A 14,609-nucleotide genomic window follows, 5' to 3' on the forward strand; every position below is an offset into this window, starting at 1 on the left:
ACAGAGATAGCAGTTCAGATGTGGCACCAGTAGGATTAGCTCAGAATAAACAAATTACGCTGCTTTTCATTGTTATTTCAAACTGGAGCTGTGCTTTTTGATTATGAAAGAAGTATCACTGAGAAGCTCATGGTAGAAATTTAATCTTAACATTACTCAAAATTTGTTTGTGTTTGCCTAATGAAAGATTTTAAACTGAAAGACTGGCACAAGTCTGAAAAACATCTGTTAGACCTTTTTCACCGTAATACAGAAAAATGTGCTAGCACATAGGTCCATTTTTTGCAAATGCCAAAGATAGAACGTTTTCATGCCTACTGGGTATTTAGAAACGGAAACTAATATTTAAATGACTAAGTTGACTGCCCAATATATAAATTTCCACCGAAATACCCTTCTACAATTTTATGAGAGTTTCCCCCTGTTGAAGAACTTGGCAAAATATTTTATTTTCTAATTAGAAAAAAATCAAATCACATTATCCTGACTCCCATAACAAGTTACCATGCACACTAATACTCTTGCATAACCCCTGTGTTTTAATTGTCCCTTATCAGGTTAAAAATGAAGCTTATCTGTGCATGGAAGAATACTAGAACTGGCTAGAGCTATTACCATGACGACACAGACTAAGCATGATAGCCCAGCACAAAAAACGGTCACTTTTCCTTTTTCTTCTTGTTCATATTGTTTGGGGTTTTTTTTAAACAGTTTTCTCTTTCAAGATTTGTTTTGCTAGCATCAGGACTCTGGAATGGAACTTTTTTTTTTTCACTTTTTTTTGTCTTTGTCAGTGAAGCTGAAAATGAGTCCCAGATACAGTCTGAGCTATTAAATGGGTTAGCAGGCTGGTTCTCTGCTATTTATTTGGAGCCCCAAAGAGGTTTCTGAAATTATTGTCCTGAAAAAGGTGGAGCAAATTTACAAATTTTGACCTACTGATAATGAGCTTATAATAGGAATTTCTTTTTGAATGAGGGTGACTGTCGTACTGAAAAAGAAGAAAATATAAACATCCAGTAATACATGTTCTTGTCTCAAAGGTCAGCAATGGCAGATGGATTTTTAATGAGAAATCCTGCAGTAACTACATCTCCTTTTCTGTACAAATGTAAATAATGAGAATGTGGCATTTAGAAAGTAGAATAAAACTAAGAGAGTGCAAAAGATGAAACCAAAGCAAAAAATGAGGAATCAATATTTCAGCATTTAACACACATCTAGAGCTGAAAAGCTTACCTCCACATCGTTTTTCTTCTATGCTGCTGGATCGTGCCACTGATATTTCTAGAAAAATTAATAAACCATTTACACCAAGGAGAAAAAACACTACAGAGAGCCACTAGTTTGATTAACACAGTAAAGATTTAAAAATTCATTCTACTACATCCAATCTTAATCCAAAGTAAAAAAGATTTTGACTACGTGGTAGAATTAACAAAAAGGTCCCATGACATCTTCAGGTTTTTTATGGCTCCCACGTGAAAGCAGCAACATATTTTTAATTCTTGCCTCAAAACTTCTCTGGAATTAAAAAGATGAAATGCACATAAAACCATTCTTTGTGGAGTTTAAGCATGTTGTCAAAGCGCTGATTTTCTGAATAGTAAAATAAATGAGAGTTTAATTATCTTGTGTTCAAAAGAGCTCATTACTTCTACTAGCACTAATGTGAAAAGAGGGAATTTACAAATCTTCAAAAACCTGCCAATTTCATGGGTCTCATTTGTAAACCAATAAAATGTAATTCCAGCCTGTATCCTTACCATTTTGACTTTGGAAACATTCTGGATAAATATTGAATAAGATCTGTTGGCAGTCAAGTTTTCTTGCTCTTTACTTCAGGACCATGGCTTACATGAAGGGAAGTCCTGCCTTACAAATCTCTTGAACCTCTCTGAAAGGGTCAATGATCATGCAGATATGGGTGGGATAACTGACACAGTCTACCTGGATTTCAAAAAAGCTTATAAGTTCTTTGTCAAAGACTTTCCAGGCAACAAATGAGATGAGGGAAAAGATAGAAAACAGGGTAGTACTAATGGAGGAAGGTTACCCCTTCTGCAGGGACTTAAGTCTTTTCAGCAAAGAGCTAGAAAAGCAGGAGAAAAACATGATTTTGAAGTTGGGTGATGATACAAAGTTAAGGCAGCATGGACAGGAGCATGCTGTGAAGGGCCTTACAAAACTAGGCAGTAAAATAACAAATGGAACAGAATGTAGATCAGTGTAAAGCGATACATACTGTGGAAAGCAATCCTAGCTTCACATACAAAATGATGGGCTGTGAGCTGACCATTACTATTCATAAGTGAGATCGGGGGTTATGATGAATTGTTCCATGAAAATATCAGCTTAATGTTTAGAAGTAATCAAAAAGGCAAACCAAATGCTAGATACTACCATGAAACCAATAGTGTATAGGACAGGGTATCAGTATTATGGCACTTTACAAATCTATGTGTTGTCCACACCACAAACACTGTGTGCAGCTCTGGTTTTCCCATCCAGGGGTGCCTCTAGTAGAACTGAAAAACAGACCAGAGAAGGTCAGCAATGATGGCCACAGGTATGCAATACCTTGTATATGAAAAATTAACAGAGTAGGCTCTCCACTGCTAAAAGATGATCCATGTGCAGCTACTGCTAAAGGGATCACAATTTTTTACCTTTCTTCACATGCTAAATCAATACTATTTTTAAAATGAGAAAGTAGCAGACCTGACAGAAGAGCACTCTCACAGAGTTAAAAGCTGAGAGCACACTTTGTCTGATTGAGACGTTAATTCACAACCCAAACAAAAAGAAGAAAAAAATATACCAGAAAACCATAAAGCTCCACAAGGTAATGTTGATAAGGACTAACTGGAAACACAGCAGAAGCAGTGATGAGAAATCATTTTTGCACTGCCAGAATCACTCTATATACTGTTCTGTAGAGGAACAGAGCTAAGGTAAGCAGGAGGAGACAACGTGAGGGTGGATGTGCCAGCACACTAGCTGAGGAAAGGAGGGAGGTGAATTAGAAAGAGAAGTTGGGCGGGAGGGAAGGAGAAAAGTCTGAGTTGGAGGACCTGGAGGAGTGAAAGCAAGCTGAGTGATCCCAAGAAAGCAAGCTAGTTTGCCTAAGGTGAGCGCAATGGGCATGACCTTATCTGCTGTGATATGGGTAATTTAAGGTAGCAAACAAACCAGAAAGGTGAGAGAAGAGGTGTCTCATTTCAGATTCTGAAAATGCCTATTTTCCAAAACAAGATGTAGAGCTTATATTGGATTAAGCACGGGATTCACAGAACGTGAATATTAATGGAGCTGCTTCAAATGCCTGAGAAAAAGGGGAAAATACAATGTGGGAGGTTTTGCTTTCACACTGACATTTTCCACATTGGTTTTAGAGTAAAAAATAGTATTTGAGAGTTAAAGCATTATGCACCATCCATAAAAAAACTGTTTAAAATTGTTGATTTCTTTATTATATTGTACTATATTGTACTGCATAGTCACAGAAAAAAAAAATTGCTGAACAGAGTAAACATAATTACATTTAAAATGATATATTAAAATGTAAATTTATCTACCTGTGAATAGTTTGCTAGCTTTTTTTAATGTACACAGGCAGAACTATGACTGCTAACAGCAATGCAATGTGGCCACCCATACTGTTGTGTGGATTTAAATGAGTGGTGTGAGTTGGAAAAAAAAAAAAAAAAAAGAGTAGAGTCATGAGTTTCAACAAATGCTGTACAATAATATATGATGTGACTATCCATCAGGTACTTAGTGGTCACGAGGGAGATAAGGACCTGAGGCACAGTCAATAGTATTTACCTTTCTAAGCAGTTATTAATTTAAGGGATTCTGAAATGATTTCCAGATTAACTACCACAGCACCTACTTTTGTATATGCAAATCACAAACCTAGAGGAATATTTCTTTAATAACCCCAAATTCTCAAAAACTTAAAGTAAAAGCAAACTATTTTTCCTAGCTGTCTGTAGTCATCCCTGCACCCTGCTACCTAGTAGGATGGGAGGGATCTGCAGAATGCTGTGACAGTGACTAAACAAAGTCCCAGGTGGTGACAGTAGGGACAGCTTCACATCACTTGGTGCCATGAGGTGGATTTTCATGAAGATATCAGATCTAGCAACATCAGCTCTATACAGTAGACCAACATGCTTTGGGTGACAAGAAGCAAGTTTTGTTCCAGCTCTCAGCTCTGCACCATTCAGTCTGGGACAGTACTATGCCTCGCTCCTGAAATTTTGAGGGATTTCACTAATCCTCAAGGAGCAGGCTGATCTCACCTGGAATAAAGTTAGAGTCCACAGCACAGGCTCGGCTCTCCGTGGTGTTGCCTGTGCACTGGCTGCCCACAGGAAACAAAATGATGCACTGACGAACACGGAACTGGAAACCAGACGAGTCACAGTCAGACCACTCAGACCATTCGGACCAGCTGTCTGCAACAGGAAGAGAGGGACACACATGCAGACACTGCAATTAAATGCTTCAAGTACACTGAGTGAGAGAGAGAGAGAGCCCGTATTTCAGAATGATGACAGAAGGCCTCATCCCCAGCTACCTCTGACCAGCAGAAGACAGCTTTCATTACGATAAAACAAAGGCAGTTCAGCTTTGGCAAAAATCTCTGAAATGTTGAGTTGTGATGATAAATTTGTCACTAATGTATTATGGCTTTGGTTTCTGCCACAGCCTTTGTGTGTGGGAGAAACCAGAGGGATTCTGCAGTGGTGACTGAGAGTGATTGCTGTGGGTTAATTCCAGTCTAGGTCACTAGGGTGGACAATGACACTTGTCATTTTTTTATGTACCCGACAAGTAGCAATGAGAATGATGAGTATGTATTCCAAGTCTGAAACAGGATGTTTATTTGACCATGAAAATAGTAGTATCTTGCACATATACTTTTTTTTTTCTTTTTTTTTTTTTTTTTCCCTAGCTTTTGTTATTTCAGGTCCATTTCTTTGCTGTAGATAGAAGAGATCTCATCAAGTATTCTCACCTTCTTTTCCCCATTTGGTTCATTATCAGCTTCTATTGTCTTTCTCTATTTCCTCCTCTGCCTATGTAGTTTTGATTAAGACATTTTTATTTCATGCTTGTGTGATCTCAGAATACTTCCTTTAAGTGAACTGATCTCATTCCCATGAGGTGCTGTGAGTTTACTGAGCTCAGCTTTCTTAAAATTCAAGCACAAGTCTTGCCTTCAAAGGAGTCTTCTGAGTTTGGCAAGTATAGTAAAGATAGAGCTTACTTAACCCTTCTTTCTTCTGTCAGCTTTCCTACTGAGATAGGTTTTATGGTTTTGATATGGAATAAACAGTCCTTCTATCCCAAACCAAGTTTGTTTCTACTTCAAAATTTTAACTAATTTTATGGCCATATGAAGCAAATTTACAAATTTCATTTTGCTTCAAATAAAAAATTATATATTAACCTAATTCTGCTTCAAGTTAGGTTGTAGAACATTAAAATTTGTGAATAATTTGAAGAAATCATGAAGCTTTTGTAAATTTTTTGTTAATTGGGTGGAAAGTCAGGAAAATCTTACTCTGTTTTGGGCTACTTTCAATACATTGTATGAATCCAGCACACAAGGTTCACATTTACTCATTACTTTCCCATTGGCCATAGAGGAAAAAGTTAAAACTCTCAGTCATCTAAAAGCTCAGGGATTCCAGTAGGAATATTTGAGATTGCAGTCTTGAAAAATGTCAAGCAATATGTGCTTTCCATGACAGTGTTAGACATTCACTTCCTAACCAATAGCATGGTAAAAATAAATGAATGGAGGAGACTGACATAACTTTAGCACAGAAAATCTCAAGCAGTGGTCCTGGGACCATTTTAAGACAGAAAGAGAGCTCTGGTTAAAGACATCAGCAATCAGTCCTAGCAGTCTGTGGTTCAGTTGCACACCATCACTTGTGGAGTTGTTCATAAAATAGAATTATCCAGCAGCTCAGGTAAGAACCTGGATATTGATATTTATGAACAATTAGCAACTGTCTGGATGGGGTCTCCTTTGAATAAGGATCAAATGACACAAACAGTTGATGACAAACAGTAGGATCTTGTTATTGTGAGGAGCAAGAATACTCAGCTCTGTCCTTTGGCTCTTCTGTTTCCTAGGAGAGGTCCTGGCAGGGCCTCATTTGCAGAGTGGGTAGTAGGAGTATGGAGGCAGATGACATAATGTAGTTGAGTCCTAATTCAGGGGGGTAGGAGAGTAGAGGTGGGAATCAAGCAAATGGACAGGCTTCTTCCTGCTTATATAGTGTGGCATGTCTAGGAGCTGCTGTTGTCATCACCAGTGTCAGCAGCTAAACCTAAGTAAACTAAGTGCATGGATCCTTACCTTAGATATTTAGTAACAATAAAGCCCTGCTCATTCAGCTTTAAAGAAATGCTGCTTATTAGAGATCTTTGCCCAGTTCTCATTAGGGGCAGACAACATGCTTAAGCCAGAGCTGCCAAAATGGTCATGAGCATCCTAAATCCAGCTTGTTGACTGGTGCACTCTGCAGCCCCATCTTGTCTAACCTGATTTTGGCCCACCAGCTTCCTTGCTGAAGGGGCTACATCCCATGATAAAACAGGAACCTCAGAGTACGCATCGATCATGCAAGGTCACACACTAGTGACTGGGCAAGGCTACTGTTTCTGCCTGCCCTTTAGGGGTCCTACAAAAGACACTATGTGCACTGGGACCTTCCCACATATGCAACACAGGGCATCTTCCATCTTGAGTCCCATGGTGCAGGCCAGGCTCTACAGCTGAAATTGTGGGGTTTCAACCCCAAGCCCCAAATTAAGGTTGACATGTGGGTGATTCCCACAGCCCTTCACAAAGGGGGGGTGAGTTTGCCTTTAGGCTTCCCTCCAGGGTGAGGCCGGCCTAGCAGGGAGAGCCATGAGGTAAATGAGCCCCAGGTGTCGGCATTAAGTAACCAAAGGTCAGGTGTCCCACTTAGGGATAAAAGCTGGGACCCCTTGCAGGCAGGGGCAGTGTCTGTCTGTGAGGTGGATGTCCTGTGCAGAGTTTCATGTTGGGGAAGGACCTCCTGCCTCCCTGGGACTGGGCTCCAGTCAGGTCTGGCCTTTGTAAATGTGGGCTGTGTAGAGATTCAGTATGTGGCTTCCTTGGTCTTATGTATTTGGCTTGTTGACTTGGTTGTCTCCCATTCCTTCTATGGGAAACTGCATTTCACCATTTATTCCACCCATTGTTGGTTGTGCAGTGTTGTTGTTGGGGTCAATGGGATTGATGCTGATTATGTATAATCTGGCTTGTTTGTACCCCCAGCGCTCACCCATGTACGGACCCTTTTGTATCAAATACAATTTGGTTATTGGTTTGTCTTTATGCTGGCTGTGTCCTTTATGCTAGGCCTAATAATTGGCAAAACAATGGCATAGGTGGACAGTGGGTCTGATGCCATGCTGATCAGCTCCACCTGGCACACAGTCACAGAAGAGAAGACATCAGTACAAGTGTGAGAGGGACATTCCTGCAGTGGTAGATCCTAGTACCAAAGCAGTGTTTTGAGGAGTGCCACTTTTGGGAGCTCAGAGAACCACACAGAAGTAAGGCATCTGAGACTGACAGGTGTATAATTTCAAATTGGCAGACCTGCCCTTTGTGGAGCCACTATCTCTACCATTACAGACATGCTGAACCCATAGCTTTTGCATGCACTTCTACAGACTCAGTTATCCTGTCTCATTCTTCTGAGTTCTTTATCCTCAAAGTATCTGAGGCTCACTTGCACCTCAGGCAGACTCCTCTCAACCTGCTGCTCAGTTCTTTGCAAAAGTCATAAGAATGGAAAAGAGAGGGTGGACTAGAGAGATGTTTAATCTGGAACTGCTTTTCACCTCTAACACAGCAAGGCTTACTCAGATGTCATGTGTTTTTCCTACAGTCTTGGTTGGCCTTTGAAGCCAGGTTAAGTCTAAGGAGTTCCTGAAAGATCCCTTGGTGAAGAAGACATATCAGAACTACACCATCATTTCTAAATGCTCAACTGCTTTATCCATAATCTGTACGTGTGTGTTAGCAATTCAAGGACAGAACATATTTTCCCCTCTTACAGCAGCAGTAAATACTTTAGGTATAAAATACTGTTTTATTCAATACATTACAGACACCACTGCAACCAATTACACTTACTGATAAGCAGTCTATAAACCACTATGATCAATAGTGCAGTGCTTCCATTCATATTAATGTGATTGTATTTCAATAAATTAAAAGAAAAAACAGTGATACATCTTTTAAAATGAAAGGTGAGAAAACCTGATCTATTTTGCAGATACAAGTCAGTTACTTTCTTTTAAGTACATACTTTCAGTAGGATTTGCCATTAACGCTCCATATCCTCAAGAAATCCTTAGTATCAGGATTCCAGAAACTTTAGTTTTCCACTAGCTTGCTTTACACACACCCGCAAGTACTATTTTAAATGCCAAGAAATCTTTGCTCTTTTCACAACTTAAGAAACATTATAAATAATTTCCATTTTTGCATATGAATTTCTATGTTGGTTGGTTGTTCTTAGATTCCAAGTGTCACTACTATTCCATTCCTATACTAAACATGTCACTCAAGCAGTAAATGTCACCAATGGTACTTGCAGTTGTGCACAAGGAAGAACCACTGGCCATATGATCCTCATCACAATAAAATGGCTCTGCAGGGATGCAGGAGTCTGTCCAAACTTGACATGTGTAGCTCTGCAGTTATTTTTGTCCCATACCAGTGTGAAATAAGAGCAGTAAAAAAAAGTTTTGAAAGCTACATCATAAACATGAGGCAAGGGCCATTCCCACAGCTAGTTGATGATGTGCTGTTTCAAAAACATATGGTAAATTTTTAGAGAGATTGAAATATTAAGAAAATATCACAGAATGTGAGAAATACACTTCACTCTGACATTTTATTGCTTTGTAAAGGTTTTCACTTTCTTGAACCAGAATGACACCAACCTCCTTCTCCTGCACCCCCCATCTACTCCAAAATTCGGGTAACAAGTAGGTCAAAATAAGATGAAGATATTATTTATAAATGTTTGCAAACTGTCATTTCTAGAAAAATGGCAGTAGAAAATAAATGCACAAGAGAAATAGTTACAATACTAGCACAATGAATGCACCAGCTCTGACCTTTAAAGATGCCTTAAGGATCCCAAGGCAGCTATGTAACTTCTACATACAAATGTACGCTATTTGTCTTGAAAAATCAAATCATCAACTGATTTCTATGTTTGAGGGTTTTTTAAACACAATACAGAGTGTTGCATCTGCTTTAATTTTGACAAAGTAGGTACTTTTATTCTGCTGCAAGACAGGCAGTGCCTAGAAAAGGAAATTAACTTAAACTATAGTTCAGCACAGGTAACAGGATCCATAAATTCAAATGCATGGAGCTTGTGTCTTCACACAAGCAGAAAACTTTCTCTATGAAGTCTAGGAGCTCTAAGTGAAGCCAGTAATACAATGTGGCATTAGAGCTGCTTATTTCCTTTTGCTGTTACCTGTAGTCCATTAATCAGCAATAAATAAAAAAATATCTCCCACTGGCTTTACACTAATGATTTTATCTAGTTTATATGGTTTTACTCTCTACCTCTCACTTAAATTTCACAAAAAACCATGAGTTTCCTCTCATAAGGGTCAAAAGGCAGAGTCAAATTTACAGAAAAGGTCATGATCCATAATATCTAACAATTAACAGGAATGCTGAGGTATTTCATTCACTAAGTACCCCAGAGTCATTTCAAAAGACGAAGCCTCTGCTCTTTAACTCTGGAGTTGAAGAAGGTATTTTCAAAGAGCATTAAAGTTTGCTCTGTGTTTTATATGAAAACAGGGCAAACATTATCTACTTGAAGGACTCTGTGATAACATGTTGAATATTAACCTCAGCGATTTCCTTGCTGTGAATGTTTAGTGTTATAACAAATGCACTTTTTTGAGATATTGTTATTAAAACTCTCCCAGGCTGTTTGCATTATCCAATTCAAATATCATGCAATTTGAGTTTATCCAGACATCGAACCTGGTAACTTAAATTTTAATTTTTAAAGGGGGAGGGAGGAGGTGGTGTCCTGTAGGCTATATTCTGTTATTACTTGTAATTACAGAGATTGTAGCACATAAGAGCTGATAGTGCACTTAATAAGGGAGATAAATGATTAGCTTCCAAATAATAGATCAAGGAGCATTATGTTGCCTAACTGTGAATGCCTTATTCTGCAGCACATAAACAACAAAGCTGCACGGGCTGATTTGCCATACCTGGACACGGTTGTGTGTTGCAGAGTGCTTCTTCAGTGTGCAGTCCAAGGCAGATATCTCCTCCATATGCTGGTGCTGGGTTTGTGCAGGAGCGGGTTCTCATGTAATGGCCTCCTCCACAAGTTGCAGAGCACTTTGACCAAGATGACCAACAAGACCAGCCTCCATCCACTGAAAAGACACAAAATACCATATTGTTCCAAGTTAATGTGCGACATGACATAATCCAACCGCTCTTTCTCATTTTCTGTGGATCTAATTCATGGCCTACTGAGATTATTGGACATTTTTAGGTACCAATGAACACAGGCCCACAAATTTAATCTTACATATTTTAAAAGCCCCTGGTGTACTGGGAAGCCTAACAAAGTTACTCATCCATATAAAACACTTTCAGTGGGTACCATAATACCTTTAAGGCCCAAACTCTTTTCTTTTTCTTTTCCTTTTATTTCTCACTTGTGAGGAAATAAAATACCAAAGCTTGTTTAGCAGAAGTATTACAAGCTCAAAGTAATTTTTTATTCATAAAACACCGCAATAATATCAACAGAGACGGCGAAATCCAGATTTTGTTTCACAGCCCAGATGAAACTGCCTTAACCTTACAATCCATTTCAATTGATCTAATGCAGTTGTAGCATTTGATGGACCAATATAATGTGACAGTCTTAATGAAGCTCTAGTATAGATGCCAGGAGCAGAACAATGGCAGTAATTCAAAACAGCAAGATGAATGAAAAAAAGTAGTTGCCACCTAAAGTTTCAAACCCAGGTTATTGAAGAATAAATCCTCCCACCCCCTCCCCCTCCATTAGTATTTACTAATTTAAGTATGTCAAACTGCTCTCCAGTCTGAATTTTCACAAGGTTCCTCTGAAACATAGGCTGGATTTCACAGGAGCCCCATTTGTCAGACAGCTTTCAACACATGGCCATTAAACAGGCTTCTAATGAAAGTTCACCTCATTGCCTGCACCGGACTGGCTCCTTCACAGCCTCTGCTCTTAAAGCTATTGCTCCAGGATGTATTTTTCTGGAATTTATGGCCATATTGCAGCCCATTTGCCAAAGACTTCCTATCTGCAGCCACGTGACAAAGTCAGATGTACTTCTCCCAGGGACAGCATTCCCTCTGCAAAGAATCTCAGTATTTCGTTCATTTCCCTTTCAAGTTTTTGTGGGGGAAGAAAGCAACAAAACCCTAAACTTTCAAATTTTTCATATCGTACAAAAAAATAATTTTTCAAACTTCTATTGAAAGTGGTTTCTTTACGTTTGCTTTCTTAATACTTAAGTAAGTAAATTATTTACCATGTCTGCAACTGATTAAAAGACATGGTGTGTAATTCACCCAACACTAATAGATGACACCCTAAGTATGATAAAGGCAATGTGCCAGTAAAGTTTTATGACAGGACCCTAAACTGAGCAGAAGCTTCACCTTTTTTTCTTCCATCACTCACATGAGCAGTCAGCATTTTACCACAAAAGATTCATTACTGCTTACTTTTAAAAATACTAGGTAAGTACACATCTTCTGTACACAATCTTTACAGTGCACTCATTTAAGATATTAATTGCAAAACTTTACCTCATGTTTTGCTGAAACAACTGATTGTCACTGAAGTCTCCAAAACATCCATCCAACATTTTACAATTACTCCTTTCTGTTCAATTAATCAAACAGTCTTTCAAGGAATAAATCAGTTTCCACTGGTTTACTGAAATGCTATTCCATAATTATCTCTTACCAAAAAAAAAAAAGGAGGTTCCAAATTTGAAGAAAATCAACTTACAATGAGAATATCTGTGCAGTATTTGCATTTAAATTCTCTTTTAGATGAAGATGTAGAATATTAAAAAAATACTTGTTTTGGTAGCACTGTATATCACAAATGCACTTGGTGAGTCAAGTAGAATGATTTTTATGCAAAGGCTGCAACAGTGAGAAAATGAGCTAGGACAATGTGGTTATGTTGATATTAAAACCCACATGTGCATTTTTGAATGTAATTTCAGATACAGCATACCCTCAGGTTCTCAACTGCTAATCAAACAGGTAATTCACTAGTGCATACCTAAGGCTATTAACTAATCCTGTAAGTGAAGCTGTTGAGTATATAACATTTTTTTCTCTGTGTTGTTTGCAACATTATCTTATAAATCAAGAAAGAATGGAGTTGGCTGTTCCTTGATAAGAACAATAGTTGTAAAAACTTTTGCAAGTAATATATCTGTCCTCTGAATAGTCTGACTGGACAGACAGAATTCATGGAATCTGGTACTATATTCCAAGTATGTAATTTAAATAAATTATTTCCATTATTAAGGAATTCAGTGATTGCTACATGTTTTCTGGGATATATTTATTCCCCAAATCATCTAGCTATACAGGTGTATGAGAGAGTTTTATACCACCTATCATAAATAAATACTGCATCTCAGTATAGTGCTTGACTTGTTCTCTTATTCATATAGTCACTGGAAAACAAATACTTCTTTTTGCCTGAGATAACTCTGTTAATGTAGTATTATTCAAGTTCATACCTAAGAAAGCCACAGGTTATTTGTCTTCAGTGCAGGTGAAATATACTGTGCAATTTTATAACAATTTCAAGACATGGTATCTTTCATTCAGAACTTAAGTCAAATAAAACCGGTAGCTGTTACCTAAGCTATTAATTTCATGCAATATTAAGGCTTTACATTTCCAGATACTCCCTTTTTTTCTTTTTTTTTTTTTTTTTTCCTTTGAAATGATTCATGACTAGCTCAAATGAATAATCAGGGGCATTCCTGATGCAGTGTATAGACCTCCATGAAACAGAATGACAGCCTGAGACTGCCCAGACAGAAGATAAATTGTCTGCAAACATTACCTGTGGCTTGTTCACCATAATGAGACAGTGACCCCCGACACTTTCCACTTATTTTTCAATGGACCAGAGTGAGAATTACAAACATGCATGCATTTGAAACTGCCATCTGCCATCTATCTATAGGTGGCTGAGAACACAGAGACCAATGTGACATCCAGGAATGCCACCATGTTCCACAACTGCAGTTATCATGGCTGTACTGTAAGACTTTGGATGTAAAGGGAGAAGTGGGTCTGGGGAAGATGGGAAAGGTCAGACATAATATAATAGACAATGTTAGATTTGATCATGGTTGAGCTGGACAGGGTAATTATAACTTTTTCTTAGCAACTATTTACTGATAGGCTGCCATGCTAAATCTCTAGGTCTTTCAAGGACTATCATAACTACCTCTTTTATTCGTCCCCAGAAATTTTCCTTCTCAGCAACAGAGGATGATAAAGCATCATCATGGTTAAATAAGATCAAAGGAGTGAGTATTTACTGCTTGAGTTTTTACAAGACCTAAATAGAGCTCTGTGGTTTCTTTCATCTTTAAAGTTGCTTAGCAACACAGCGCCATCTGTGTTTTTTTTTTCTTTTTTTCTTTTTTCCTTTTGTCATGGAGCCCTTAATGTTATTTCTGCTTCTTATAGAGGAAAAATACACAGCTGCAAGGAAAGTTCCAGTCACTACAGTTTCTTTACATAACAGTTTTGTAGAGCTGTTGGACAAAGAAAGTCATTAAAGCAGTTCCACAATGAAAGATACAAGGAATCTTTACATTTTCTGACAATTATTGAGGTTGGTCCCTTTTGGAAGGAGGCACCCTTCAGCTAGCAGGGTGCTCTTAAACAGTGCTTCTTCCTTTACAGTAAAGCAAACATCTTTTTGCCTACTGGCTGTTGTGGTTAATAAATATTTCACTATAATGAAAAAAAAACCAAAACAAAACATAGGGAAGAGGATGTACCAGGGAGAAACAGTGTACAGAAATGGGATCTCCTGGGGACATGACAAAACATCCAAACTACTGGAGAATTTCCAAGAGACAATTAAGTAAACTGGATACCCTGCTATGCACTTTGGGTTTTACAAGGCAGTGGAAGGAAGTGTGGGCAGACACACTGACCTCACCTGCTTTCATGAGAACAGATAGGATTGCAGGCTCTCTCATACACTGTCTGGTCTTGTTTTAAATTCAAACAACCCCCTTAAAAAAAAGTCTTTGGGTTTTTTTGGTGTATGTCTTTAGGTTTATAACTTTTCATGTTCATCTTTTTGGAAGTATAGCAAAGAATAAAAAAATGCTGAGAGGTCAGTCTTTTCTATATGCATGAAGGAGTATAAATAGAGCGATAGTAGTCCTTTCCACCCGCAGAAATGCAAATAGTGTGCTTCCCAGTGGCTGAGTAGAAGTTACAT

The 14,609-nt window shown here is 38.3% G+C and overlaps 1 protein-coding gene across 5 annotated transcripts in view; it reads right to left on the bottom strand.

Annotated features, from left to right (window-relative positions):
- Nucleotides 1-14,609, bottom strand: part of SEMA5A (semaphorin 5A) — a 348,842-nt gene that overhangs the window by 7,712 nt on the left and 326,521 nt on the right. For all 5 annotated transcript variants that reach the window (XM_074899498.1, XM_074899502.1, XM_074899501.1 and 2 more), the window contains 3 exons: nt 10,324-10,494; nt 4,308-4,463; nt 1,240-1,287 (listed from right to left, as the gene is read on the bottom strand). In XM_074899498.1, coding sequence (XP_074755599.1) covers nt 1,240-1,287; nt 4,308-4,463; nt 10,324-10,494 — 375 coding nt within the window. The remainder of the gene's footprint in view (nt 1-1,239; nt 1,288-4,307; nt 4,464-10,323; nt 10,495-14,609) is intronic.

Source organism: Athene noctua, chromosome 2 (assembly GCF_965140245.1).
Source record: "Athene noctua chromosome 2, bAthNoc1.hap1.1, whole genome shotgun sequence".
Classification (NCBI taxonomy): Eukaryota; Metazoa; Chordata; class Aves; order Strigiformes; family Strigidae; genus Athene; species Athene noctua.